The sequence below is a fragment of the Pristiophorus japonicus genome, chromosome 24 (assembly GCF_044704955.1).
Source record: "Pristiophorus japonicus isolate sPriJap1 chromosome 24, sPriJap1.hap1, whole genome shotgun sequence".
In the NCBI taxonomy this organism is placed as follows: domain Eukaryota; kingdom Metazoa; phylum Chordata; class Chondrichthyes; family Pristiophoridae; genus Pristiophorus; species Pristiophorus japonicus.
Genome location: NC_092000.1, coordinates 16,656,451 through 16,669,731, shown reverse-complemented (window position 1 = coordinate 16,669,731; position 13,281 = coordinate 16,656,451). Strand labels below are relative to the sequence as shown.

The 13,281-nt window shown below is 49.2% G+C and overlaps 1 protein-coding gene across 2 annotated transcripts in view; it reads left to right on the top strand.

The window, feature by feature from the left end:
• The first annotated feature begins 2,256 nt into the window (after positions 1 to 2,256).
• The window catches only part of LOC139237962 (shiftless antiviral inhibitor of ribosomal frameshifting protein homolog), a 36,105-nt gene continuing 25,080 nt past the window's right edge, over positions 2,257 to 13,281 (top strand). For both annotated transcript variants that reach the window (XM_070867301.1, XM_070867300.1), the window contains exons 1-3: positions 2,257 to 2,384; positions 2,566 to 2,713; positions 12,931 to 12,980. In XM_070867301.1, the coding sequence (XP_070723402.1) occupies positions 2,352 to 2,384; positions 2,566 to 2,713; positions 12,931 to 12,980 (231 nt within the window). In that variant the 5' untranslated portion in view covers positions 2,257 to 2,351. The remainder of the gene's footprint in view (positions 2,385 to 2,565; positions 2,714 to 12,930; positions 12,981 to 13,281) is intronic.

Here is a 13,281-nt window from a genome sequence, read left to right as displayed (position 1 = left end):
TCAAATATGAGAGGATGAGACCTCAATATGTCCCAAAGTGCTTTACAGCCAATGAAGTCGTTTTGGAGTGTAGTCACTGTTGTAATGTGGGAAATGTAGCAGCCAATTTGCGCACAGCAAGCTCCCACAAACAGCAATATGATAACCAGATCATCTGCTTCTGTGATGTTGATAGAAGGATAAATATTGGCCCCAGATCACCGGGGATAACTCCCCTGCTCTTCTTTGAAATAGTGCCGTGGCATCTTTTACGTCCACCTGAGAGCAGAAGGGGCCTCAGTTTAATGTGTCATCTGAAAGACGGCACCTCCGACAGTGCAGCGCTCCCTCAGCACTGCACTGGAGTGTCAGCCTAGATTTTTGTTGAGGCCAGTTCATTAGATATATTCAAAAGGGAGTTAGATGTGGCCCTTACGGCTAAAGGGATCAAGGGGTATGGAGAGAAAGCAGGAATGGGGTACTGAAGTGCATGATCAGCCATGATCATATTGAATCGTGGTGCAGGCTCGAAGAGCCGAAAGGCCTACTCCTGCACCTATTTTCTATATTTCTATAGAGACACGTTTGCTAACTAGGGAACAAGCAGTAGCTTGCCCGCCCCAAAATTGCTCACAATTCAAAATGCGCCCTCAATATAAGCCCTGAGCCACGTGAAAACAAATAACTATACTGAGAGTGCAGAGGGACACTGGCTTGCTGCTGTGGCTGCACCCAACACGTCTTCAATTGCTTTGGGAGGAAGTAAGTGGTTAGTACACGTGTTACAACAGTGATTACACTCCAAAAATACTTCATTGGCTGTAAAGCGCTTTGAGACGTCTGGTGGTCATGAAAGGCGCTATATAAATGCAAGTCGTTCTTTCCCATTTTAAGATGTCTGTGTCTCAGTAGCAATTTTATGGCTTTTTTGATCAATTCATTATTTTTATTTAAAGTTGCCTAACAGTAAATTGATCCAAGCTTACTGACCATTACGCTGCAAATTTAGAATTGTACCTACTGCTTTCAACTGCTGTACCCCCTCTTTCCCCACGCCCACTAGGTGCATTTCTACAATGGGGTACTCTTTTCATCTCCCGTACCCTCCCGCCTCTTGGCACTCTTCCACCTTTCCCATTGTTTACAAGAACAACTTGCATTTATATAGCGCCTTCAACATAGTAAACCGTCCCAAGGTGGTTCACAGGAGTGTTAAAAAACTAAATTTGACACCAAACCACAGTTATTAGGACAGGTGACTGTTGAGTCCTTAACTCTTAAACATAATCACACAAGGCATGTACTGCAGACATAGTCCCCCTGTGACCTTCACCTTTATTACCTGGACCAAGGCGTGCTGCTCCCCTTATATACCTGAATCTCCAGGTAAGGAGTGTCTCCCACAAGTACACCCCCTGTGGTCAAGGTGTGCATTTCTAGTAAGTATGTACAGTATGTAGTGGTTACATGAGGGTTACAATTGTATAAGGGTTACAGTAGTATGCTGGTTACATACATGACAGTGACCAAAAACTTGGTCAAAGAGGTAGGTTTTAAGGAGCGTCTTAAAGGAGGAAAGAGAGGCGGAGAGGTTTTGGGTGGGAATTCCAGAGCTTGGGGCCTCGGCAACAGAAGGCACGGCCGCCATTGGTGGAACACGGAAAATCGGCGATGCTCAAGAATTCAGAACCCAGCGAGAGCTTGCTATGTGCAAATTGGCTGCTGTGTTTCCTACATTACAACAGCAACTACACTCCAAAGAATACTTCATTGGTTGTAAAGTACTCTGGGAACTCCGTTGTTCGTGAAAGGCGCAAGTCTTTCTTAATGTCTCCAGTTTAACATTTGAAAATGCAAGTCCTAGGCAATCAGTTTGTAATGATAATTCTCTATGTAAACAGGTCGCGTGGGCTGTAGTTGCAGGCTGCGGTCAGTAGGCGGCGCTGTTGTTCCACAGCATCCTCTGAGCAATGCAGTGGGATCTACCAGTATACAATAATTCGTTTTAGATAAACTACCCTAAATTTACTCATAAATAATGACTTGTTGCTGATTTCTGCAGGGCTTTTATTTTTGCAATAATATTTTAGAAGTTAATTCTGACTTTATTTTTCTTTAAATGTAAAGTTTTTTAATCACTTTCCCCATTCACCCGAACGAACGTTTTATTTTGGAATCCGCGGCTCCGGCTCCGTTGTCCCTTTAAGTGCGGGTCACTCCCTCCGGAGATGAAATACTGCGAAACTGAAAGTAAAAAAACATAATCAGGAAATTGCGTTTGATGGACAGAAGGAGCAGGAGAGCAGAAAAAAAGTAGCGGCCCTGAGGCTGTTTTAGAAACTGCAAATTGCTTGGCATTCTGAATCTTAGCCATGGCGCGACGAGAGTTGCACGAAAAAATCGAGGTGATCAATAATTTAGGGGGAGGTGGGGTGGAATTGAGCTGTGTGTGTGTGTGTGTGTCAACAATGTATCTGGGTTCAGAATCTCTAGCGAGCGCTGTCTCTGAGCTAATTCTGTCTTTTGTTTGTTTCTGATCCTCGCTGCTGGTCTGGTGTTCTCCTGACTTCTCTTTAACATCATCAGCTGGAGAAGAGTGTGAGGAGATTCCGCGAGATGTTCCAGGGAAACGTATGCTTGGATCTGGCGGTTCTGCTGATGAAGAGGTACCATAGTAACTACCAGCTGGTGACCAAGCACATTATCCTCATGGTCACAGACCACGACTCCGGTGGTAAGTTGACTAACCCCCCCTTATTCAGTCTCATTCAAGTTGTTACAAAGTTCACACACTAACCCCCCTTACCCCCCCCCCCCTCCCCAGTTATAAATTTCTCAAAAATTCTCAACTGCCTGTTCCAGTCGCTCCATGACTTCGCCCCTCCCTATCTCTGTGACCTCCAACCCCCCCACTTCCTTCACCCCACCTATTGCCTTCAAGCCTAGGCCCTAAGCTCTGGAATTATTAGAACAATAAAGAATAGGAACAGGAGCAGGCCATTCGGTCCCTCGAGCCTGCTCCGCCATTCAATGAGATCATGGCTGATCTTCTACCTCAACTCCACTTTCCTGCTCTATCCCCATATCCCTTGATTCCCTTAATATCCAAAAATCTGACTTGAATATACTCAACGACTGAGCCTCCACAGCCCTCTGGGGTAGAGAATTTCAAAGATTCACCACCCTCTGAGTGAAGAAATGTCTCCTCATCTCAGTCCTAAACGGCCAACCCCTTATTCTGAGACTGTGACCCCTTGTTCTAGACTCCCCTCCCTATTTGCCTCTCTCTGGTCCTTGAAGACCCTCCTTAAAACCTACACCTTTGGCCAAGCGCCTTGGGATGTTTTACTACATGAAACTTATACTGTATATAAATCTGAAACAAAAGCAATATGAGGAGAGACTGGATCGACTGGGCCTGTATTCACCGGAGTTTAGAAGAATGAAAGGTGATCTCATAGAAACATATAAAATTCAGACGGGACTGGGCAGGTTAGATGCAGGAAGAATGTTCCTGATGCTGGGGAAGTCCAGAACCAGGGGGGTCACCGTCTAAGGATAAGGGGTAAGCCATTTAGGACCGAGATGAGGAGAAACTTCTTCACTCAGAGAATTGTGAACCTGTGGAATTCTCTACCACAGAAAGTTGTTGAGGCCAGTTTGTTAGATATATTCAAGAGGGAGTTAGATATGGCTAAAGGGATCAAGGGGTATGGAGAGAAAGCAGGAATGGGGTACTGAATTTGCATGATCAGCCATGATCATATTGAATGGTGGTGTAGGCTCGAATGGCCTGCTCCTGCACCTATTTTCTATGTTTCTATGTTTCTAAAATACTGTTGCAAATCTGAAATATAAACAGAAAATGGTGGGAAACACTCATCACCTGTGGAAGGAGAATCGGAATTAACGTTTCAGGTCTGTGACCTTTCGTCAGATTCTGTATTAGTGCAAGTTGTTGCACAAGTCAGAACGGATACCATAATGACAGGTGTATAGGCCACTTCTGCATTATAGGGCACACCCCAAACTCACCGCCCAATACAAAAAAGTGATTAATTTGGATAGAGTCTGCATTTCTGAATAAAAAGGGTTTTGTTTTTTTGCTTTAAAAAGTGTGTGCTATGTTTACGTGACATTAGAGGGTTTTGAACATTCTGCATGTTTGGGAACCCATATCCGTTTGATGAATTTGGCGTTAGTCTTTGCCCAGAGGCATATTGGGAACAGCCTTGTGAGGTGGGGTGGAGGCAGCAGGAGGAAGGGGAATGGAGTGAGGGCATTCTCTTGGCTGTGGGAGGTTGCGGTGGGTGAGTGATGGGGCCCACTGGCAAGTTTGACGTTTGTCCGGTTCCACACACTGTCCATCTATCAATCCCACAGCACTACTTCAAAGAAGAGCAGGGGAGTTCTTGCACATTAACCCCTGGTCGCGAGCTCCAATACAATCATTTAAACACAGTATTATTCGCGTCACAGTTTCAGTCGCATAACCATATACATTGAATCTCTCCTATCCGGCATCCTCGGAACCTGGCCTGTGCTGATTAAGGGATTTTGCCGGATGAAGGGAGGTCAGCAGCCCGAGGTCGGTGGGGGGGGGGGGCCGGGGTGGAGGAGGGCGGGGAGGGGGGGAGGAGGGCAGGGGGAGGGGGTGGAGGAGAAGGGCAGGGAGGGGAGGGGGAGGAGGAGGGGGAGGAGGAAGGCAGGGAGGGGGGAGGAGGAGGGCGGGGAGGTGAGGGGGGAGGAAGAGGAGGGTGGGGGAGGAGGAGGAGGAGGGCGGAGAGGGGAGGGGGGAGGAGGAGGAGGGGAGGAGGATGCCAGGGGGGGAGAAGGATGAGGGCAGGGAGGGGGGGTGGAGGATGAGAGCAGGGAGGGGGGCGAGGAGGAGGAGGGTGGGGAGGGGGGGAGGAGGAAGACGGGGAGGGGGGGAGGAGGAGGGCAGGGGGCGGGGGAGGAGGAGGAGGGCGGGGAGGGGAGGAGGAGATGGGGAGGAGGATGGCAGGGAGGGGGGGAGGAGGATGAGGGCAGGGAGGGGGGCGAGGAGGAGGAGGGTGGGGAGGGGGGGAGGAGGAGGGCGGAGAGGAGGGCAGGGGGCGGGGAGGAGGAGGAGGGCGGGGAGGGGAGGAGGAGGAGGGGAGGATGAGGGCAGGGAGGGGGGCGAGGAGGAGGAGGGCGGAGAGGAGGGCAGGGAGGGGAAGGAGGACGGGGAGGGGGGGAGGAGGAGGGCGGAGAGGGGGGGAAGGAGGGGAGGGGGGGAGAAGGATGAGGGCAGGGAGGGGGGAGGAGGAGGGCGGAGAGGAGGGGGCGGAGGAGGGTGGAGAGGAGAGCAGGGAGGGGGGAGGAGGAGGAGGGCGGGGAGGGGGGAGGAGGAGGGCGGAGAGGAGGGCAGGGAGGGGGGAGGAGGAGGAGGAGGGAGGGGAGGGGAGCGGGGAGGTCAGCACCCTGGGCAGGCCTGAAGTGTCGACGGGCTGAAAGGGAAATGTCAGTGGGCCTTTGGCGAGCCGAGTGTCGGCCCAGCCCCAAAGTCGGGGTGGAGGTCGGCCACGTTCTGCGCATGCGCCCCCCGGCCACCGGACGAGGGGTGGTGTCGGATAAGGGAGTCCTGGATAAGGGAGGTCCTACCTGTACTCCTAATTTCTAACGAGAGTTCAAGAGAAACCTCTTTATCCAGAGAGAGATGGGGATGGGGAGATCACTACCACAAGCAGAAAGATTATAAAAGTTTGGCCGGGTATAAACATAGTAACAGATAAGGGGTTTAGCATCCCTGAAAGTAGATAAATCACCAGGACCGGATGAAATATACCTGAGGCTATGAAAAGAAGCAAAGGAGGAAATTGCAGAGGCTCTGACCATCATTTTCCAATCCTCCCTGGCTACAGGAGTTGTGCCAGAGAACTGCTAACGTTGTACCATTGTTTAAAAAGGGAGGAAGGGATAGACCGAGCAGGTACAGGCCAGTTAGGTTAACCTTGGCGGTGGGCAAATTACTGAAATCGATTCTGAGGGACAGTATAAAGCTTCATTTAGCAAGATACAGATTAATCAAGGACAGTCAGCATGGATTTGTTAAGGGAAGGTCGTGTCTGACTAACTTGATTGAGTTCTTTGAGGAGGTAATAAAGGGGGTCGATGAGGGCAGTGCGTTTGATGTAGTTTACATGGATTTTAGCAAGATCCCACATGGCAGGCTGATCAAAAAAGTAAAAGCCCATGGGCTCCAAGGGAGAGGGGCAAATTGGATCCAAAATTGGCTCAGTGGCAGGAAGCAAAGGGTAATGGTTGAGGGGAGTTTTTGCACTGGAAGACTGTTTCCAGTGGGGTTCCACAGGGCTCAGTACTCGGTCCCTATCTTTCTGTAATATAAATGATTTAAACTTAAATGTAGGGGGTGTGCTAAAGAAATTTGCAGATGATACAAAAATTGGCCGTGTGGTTGACAGTGAGGTGGAAAGCTCCAGACTGCAGGAGAATATCGATGAACTGGTCAGTTGGGCAGAAAAGTGGCAAATGGAATTCAATCCGGAAAAGTGTGAGGTTATGCATTTGGGGAGGGGCAACAAGGCAAGGGAATACACAATAAATGGGAGGACACTGAGAGGTGTGGAGGAACAGAGGGAACTTGGAGTGAATGTCCACAGATCCTTAAAGGTAACAGGACAGGTCGATGAGGTGGTTAAAAAGGCATACGGAATGCTTTCCTTTATTAGCCGAGGCATAGAATACAAGAGCAGAGAAGTTATGCTAGAACTGATTACAAGACAAGCTAGGCCACAGCTATAGTACTGCGTACAGTTCTGGTCACCTCATTACAGGAAGGATGTGATTGCACTGGAGAGGGTACAGAGGAAACTTACGAGGATGTTGCCAGAACTGGAAAATTTTAGCTATGTGGAAAGATTGGATAGGCTGGGGTTGTTTTCCTTGGAACAGAGGAGGCTGAGGGGAGATTTAATTGAGGTGTATAAAACTATGAGGGGCCCAGATAGAGTGGATAGGAAGGACCTATTTCCCTTAGCAAAGGGGTCAATAACCAAGTGGCGTAGATTTAAAGTAATTGGTAGAAGGTTTAGAGGGGATTTGAGGGGAAATGTCTTCACCCAGGGGGTTGTGGGGGTTTGGAACTCACTGCCTGAAAGGGTGGTAGAGGCAGAAACCCTCATCACATTTAAAAAGTACTTGGATGTGCACTTGAAGTGCCGTAACCTGCAGGGCTACGGACCGAGAGCTGGAAGGTGGGATTAGGCTGGGTAGCTCGACTGGCACGGACATGATGGGCTGAATGGCCTATGTTGTAATTTTACTATGATTCTAGAAGTTTAAAAAAAAATGTATTCATGGGATGTGAGCGTCGCTGGCAAGGCCGGCATTTATTGCCCATCCTTAATTGCCCTTGGGTAGGTGGTGGTGAGCTGCCTTCTTGAACCGCTGCAGTCCGTGTGGTGAAGGTGCTCCCACAGTGCTGTTAGGGAGGGAGTTCCAGGATTTTGACCCAGCGACGATGAAGGAACGGCCGATATATTTCCAAGTCAGGATGGTGTGTGACTTGGAGGGGAACGTGGAGGTGGTGGTGTTCCCATGCGCCTGCTGCCCTTGTCCTTCTGGATGTTGGAGGTCGCGGGTTTGGGAGTTGCTGCCGAAGAAGCCTTGGCGAGTTGCTGCAGTGCATCTTGTAGATGGTACACACTGCAGCCAGGGGGCGCCGGTGATGGAGGGAGTGAATGTTGAAGGTGGTGGATGGGCTGCCAATCAAGCGGGCTGCTTTGTCCTGGATGGAGTCGAGCTTCTTGAGTGTTGTTGGAGCTGCACTCATCCAGGCAAGTGGAAAGTATTCCATCGCACTCCTGACTTGTGCTTTGTAGATGGTGGAAAGGCTTTGGGGAGTCAGGAAGTGAGACGCTAGCTGCAGAATACCCAGCCTTTGAGTTGCTCATGTTGCCATGGTATTTATGTTCCTGGTTGAGGCCAATAGAATAGATGCATTTCATCATCATCATCATAGGCAGTCCCTCAGAACCGAGGAAGACTTGCTTCCACTCTAAAATGAGTTCTTAGTTGATTGAACAGTCCAATACGCGAACCACAGACTCTGTCACAGATGGGACAGATAGTCGTTGAAGGAAAGGGAGGGTGGGACAGATTTGCCGCACGTTCTTTCCGTTGCCTGCGCTTGTTTCCTGCATGCTCTCGGCGATGAAACTTGAGATGCTCAGCGCCCTCCCGGATGCACTTCCTCCACTTCGGTCTTTGGCCAGGGACTCCCAGGTGTTAGTGGGGGATGTTGCATTTTATCAGGGAGGCTTTGAGGCTATCCTTGCAACATTTCCTCTGCCCCCGGGGGCTCGCTTGCCGTGAAGGAGTTCCGAGTAGAGCGCTTGCTTTGGGAGTCTCGTGTCTGGCATGCGAACAATGTGGCTTGCCCAGCGGAGCTGATCGAGTGTGGTCGGTGCTTCGATGCTGGGGATGTTGGCCTGGTCGAGGACGCTAACGTTGGTGCATTTGTCATCCCATGGGATTTGCAGGATCTTGTGGGGACATCTTTGGTGGTATTTCCCCAGCGATTTGAGATGTCTACTGCATTTAAGGGGAAGCTAGATGAACACTTGAGGGAGAAAGGAACAGAAGGATATGTTGATAGACTGAGATGAAGAGAGGTGGGAAGAGGCTCATGTGGAGCATAAACACGGGCTTGGACTAGTTGGCCCGAATGGCCTGTTTCTGTGCTGTGATTTCAATGTGCACTGATTTTGAAGTTAGTCGTGGTGATTGGGGCAGAACTAACGACTGCCGAATCAATACGGAGTGTGTCTGTTTAAGCACCAGGGACCGAGCGGGCAGAATCTACCAAGGTGTCACTGACTGCGACCAGCTGAGCCACAGGAAGGGAAGTTTCTCTGAGTGGTTCGTGGTGTCCCACAGGTTCAATTCTGCAACCGCTTCTGTTCACTGCGTACATCACTGATCTGGACATGGGGCTAGAGGCGAGTGGTGTCCACATTGGCAGACAACACTAAACTTGGCGAGTTGCTGCAGTGCATCTTGTAGATGGTGCACCGGTGGTGGAGGAAGTGAATGTTGAAGGTGGTGGATGGGGTGCCAATCGAGCAGGCTGCTTTGTCGGCATGGTGTCGAGCTTCTTGAGTGTTGTTGGAGCTGCACTCATCAAGGCAAGTGGAGAGTATTCCATCGCACTCCTGACTTGTGTCTTGGAGATGGTTGGAGAGGCATAGCAAATAATTGCGAGAACCAGCGGAAGCTGAAAGAGGACATTGATAAAGTGATCGAATGGGCAAAAAAGTGGCAGACAGAATTCAATGTCAGTAAGTGTGAGGTGGTACATTTTGAAAGAAAGACTTGTATTTATATAGCGCCTTTTACAACCTCAGAAAGCCCCACGGCGCTTTTACAGTCAATGAAGTATTTTTGGTGTGTAGTCACTGCTGTAATGTAGCAAATGCACAATTAATGCACATAGCAAGCTCCCACAAACAGCAACATAATAATGACCAGATAACCTGTTTTATTTTTCGTGATGTTGATTGAAGGCTAAATATTGGCCAGGACACATGAGAAAACTCCCCTGCTCTTCTTCGAAATACTGCCATGGGATCTTTCACAACCACCTGAGAGAGCAGACGGGACTTCGGTTTAACGTCTCATCCAAAAGATAGCACCCTCTGACAGTGTAGCGCTCTCTCAGCACTGCCCTGCCCTGGGAGTATCAACCTAGATTTTTGTGCTCATCTCTGGAGTGGGACTTGAACCCACAACCTTCTGACTCATTGGCAAGTGTGCTGCCCACTGAGCCACAGCTGACACATGTGAAGGCTGTGGAAAAAGAGACAAGGAGAAAGAAAGACTTGCATTTATGTGGTGAAAGGTAATTATACGTTGACTGGAGGAAAGCTGAGTGATGTGGACGAGCAGAGGGAGTGGGAGTTTCAGGCTCACAAGACATTAAAAACAACACCTCAATTGGACAAGGAGGCCATTAAAAATGGCTAGTGGATATCATCATCATCATCGGCAGTCCCTCGAAATCGAGGAAGAATTGCTTCCACTCGAAAAATGAGACCTTAGATGACTGAACAGTCCAATACGAGAACTACAGTCCCTGTCACAGGTGGGACAGATACTGGTTGAAGGAAAGGGAGGATGGGACTGGTTTGCCGCACGCTCTTTCCGCTGCCTGAGCTTGATTTCTGCATGCTCTCGGCGACGAGACTCGAGGTGCTCAGCGCCCTCCCGGGACCTAAGGGGTTGATGGCAAGCGTAATGGAATATTACCGTCAAAGTGAAATGGGGAATTATATCGGGCCCTGGTGAGACCACACCGGGAGTATTGTGTACAGTTTGGGTCTCCTTATCTAAGGAAGGATATACTTGCCATGGAGGGAGTGCCACGAAGGTTCACCAGACTGATTCCTGGGATGGGGGAGGGGAATTGTCCTATGAGGAGAGATTGAGTAGACTGGACCTATATTCTCTAGAGTTTAGAAGACTGAGAGGTGATCTCATTGAAACATACAAAATTCTTACAGGGCTTGACAGGGTAGATGCAGGGAGGATGTTTACCCGGGCTGGGGAGTCTAGAACCAGGGGTCACAGTCTCAGAATAAGGGGTCGGCCATTTAGGACTGAGATGAGGAGAAATTTCTTCACTCAGAGGGTGGTAAATCTTTGGAATTCTCTACCCCAAAGGGTTGTGGAGGCTCAGTCATTGAGTATATTCAAATCAGAGGTCGATAGATTTTTGGATATTAAGGGAATTAAGGGATACGGGGATGGTGCAGGAAAGTGGAGTTGACGTAGAAGGTCAGCCGTGATCTCCCTAAGTAGGGGAAGAACATCCAGGAGGGTGCTGAGCACCTCGAGTCTCATCGCTGAGAGCATGCAGAACCCAAGCGCAGGCAGCAGAAGGAACGTGCGGCAAACCCCTTTCCTTCAACGAATTACAGTCTCTGTCACAGGTGGGACTGTCTGTCCCACCTGTGACAGAGACTGTAATTCTCGTATTGGACTGTTCAGTCATCTAAGAAATCACTTTTAGAGTGGAAGCAAGTCTTCCTCAATTTCGAGGGACTGCATATGATGATGATAATGATGAATGGCAGAGCAGGCTCGAGAAACTGACTGGCCTGCTCCTATTTCTTATGTACTTGTGAAAGCTGTAGGCAGGTCTGTGCTCCAAACACAACAGGAAGGATGTTGAAAGGCTAAAATACACGTTCACGAGGATGTGGTTTGGTATGAAGAAATAGAGAGAAAGACCTGAAAAATTGGGGTTGTTTTCATTAGAACTGAGAAGGTTGACGGCTGATTTGACCGAGTTGTTTGAAATTGTGAAGGGATGGGACAGAGTAGGTTGTAAGCGATTGTTTCTAGTGACCGAGAGAAGGGTCGAGAACGGAGGGACACATGGAGTAGGAGCAATCGATTTATACAGAGGGCCGAGGAGTGCCCTGCTGGAGTTAGTGACTGAAGCAGAGCCCATGTCAATGTTCAAGAATATCTTAGATAGCGGGCACAGAAAAGGGGCATAAAGGGTTAGGGGAACAGGGCGGGCACCTGGGATTAGGACTACTGCTGCTATGGAAGATAAGCACCAACACAGACTGGTTGGGCTGAATGGCCTGCTTCTGTGTAATAAGAACATAAGAAGTAGGAGCAGGAGTCGGCCACTTGGCCCCTCGAGCCTGCTCCGTCAATACGATCACGGCTGATCTGATCTTGGGCTCAACTCCACTTCCCTGCCCGCTCCCCATAACCCTTGACTTCCTTATCATTCAAAAATCTGTCTAGCTCCACCTTAAATAGATTCAATGACCCAGCCTCCGCAGCTCTCTGGGGCAGAGAATTCCAAAGCTTCATGCCTCTCTGAGAGAAGAAATTCCTCCTCATCTCCGTTTTAAATGGGCGACCCCTTATTCTGAAACTATGCTCCCTAGTTCTAGATTTCCCCCACGAGGGGAAACATCCTCTCTGCATCTACCCTGTCAAGCCCCCTCAGAATCTTTTGTGTTTCAGTGAGATCTGTAATTGTATGTGATTTCCCGCTGTCCAATAGATAACCTGCTGACGCACTCCAATTAAGCTTAGATGTGAAGAATGGGCACTGGGGTGGGAGACTGGCATTGTAACCCATAGCAATGAGTCACTGGTTTCAGCACAGGAGTGAGGACTAAAATGGAGAGGCAAAATTGAAGGCTTCAGTCAAACACCATGGGGGTGATGATGAGGGATCTTGGTGTTGGCATTATTGTTATTTATTCATTCACAGGATGTGGGCGTCGCTGGCAAGGCCGGCATTTATTGCTTATCCCTAGTTGCCCTTGAGAAGTTGGTGGAGTCGTCGCCTTGAACCGCTGCAGTCCCGTGTGATGAAGGTGCTCCACAGTGCTGTTAGGGAAGGAGTTCTCCTGCCTGAAGGGAAGGATATAAAGGAAATAATTTATGTAGAGCCTTTCACAACCTCTGAATGCCCCAAAGTGCTTTACAGCAATGAAATACTTTTTTGGAGTCAATGGTGTAATGTGGGAAACGTGGCAGCCAATTTGCGCACAGCAAGCTCCCACAAACTGCAACGTGATAAGTGACCAGATCATCTGTTTTAGTGATGTTGATTGAGGGATAAATATTGGCCCAGGACACCGGGGAGGTCTCCCCTGCTTTTCTTTGTAATAACGCCGTGGGATCGTTTGCATCCAGCTGAGAGAGCAGGCGGGGCTTCGGTTGAACGTCTCATCCGAAAGACAGCACCTCCGACAGTGCAGCACTCCCTCAGCACTGCACTGGGAGTGTCGGCCTTGAAGTCACTGGATTGGAACTTGAACCCACAATCTCCTGCTGCCCAATGAGCTATAGCTGGAGAGAGAGCCTGGGGAGGGAAAGGAATTGGGAAAACTGAGGAACAGAGATTAAAGGAGGTCTTCATATTATTTCTTTAAGGTCTAGATGCCGAGGACAGGAGAGAGATAGAGAACGACCCAGTAATACAGGTAAGTGGGAACCGTGTGTTTTCTAACAATTCAAACTATCAGAAGCCGTCACGGTAAGTGTAATGTATGCACCTGTGAGTATGCTCACAGGTTTGTAGAGCTGTTACACGCGGTGTCCACCGGTACGCTCACGGCCTTCCGCGAGAGGTGGGCGCCGCAGGGACTGGAGTGCATCATCACCCCCGGCAAACAAATTTTAATTTGATTTTATGTTTTAAAGTTTAATTTGTTTTAATTGCCGGGTTTTAGTGTCCCTCTCCCCTTTTATAGAGGGCACTTGTAAATTATATGATTTTAATGC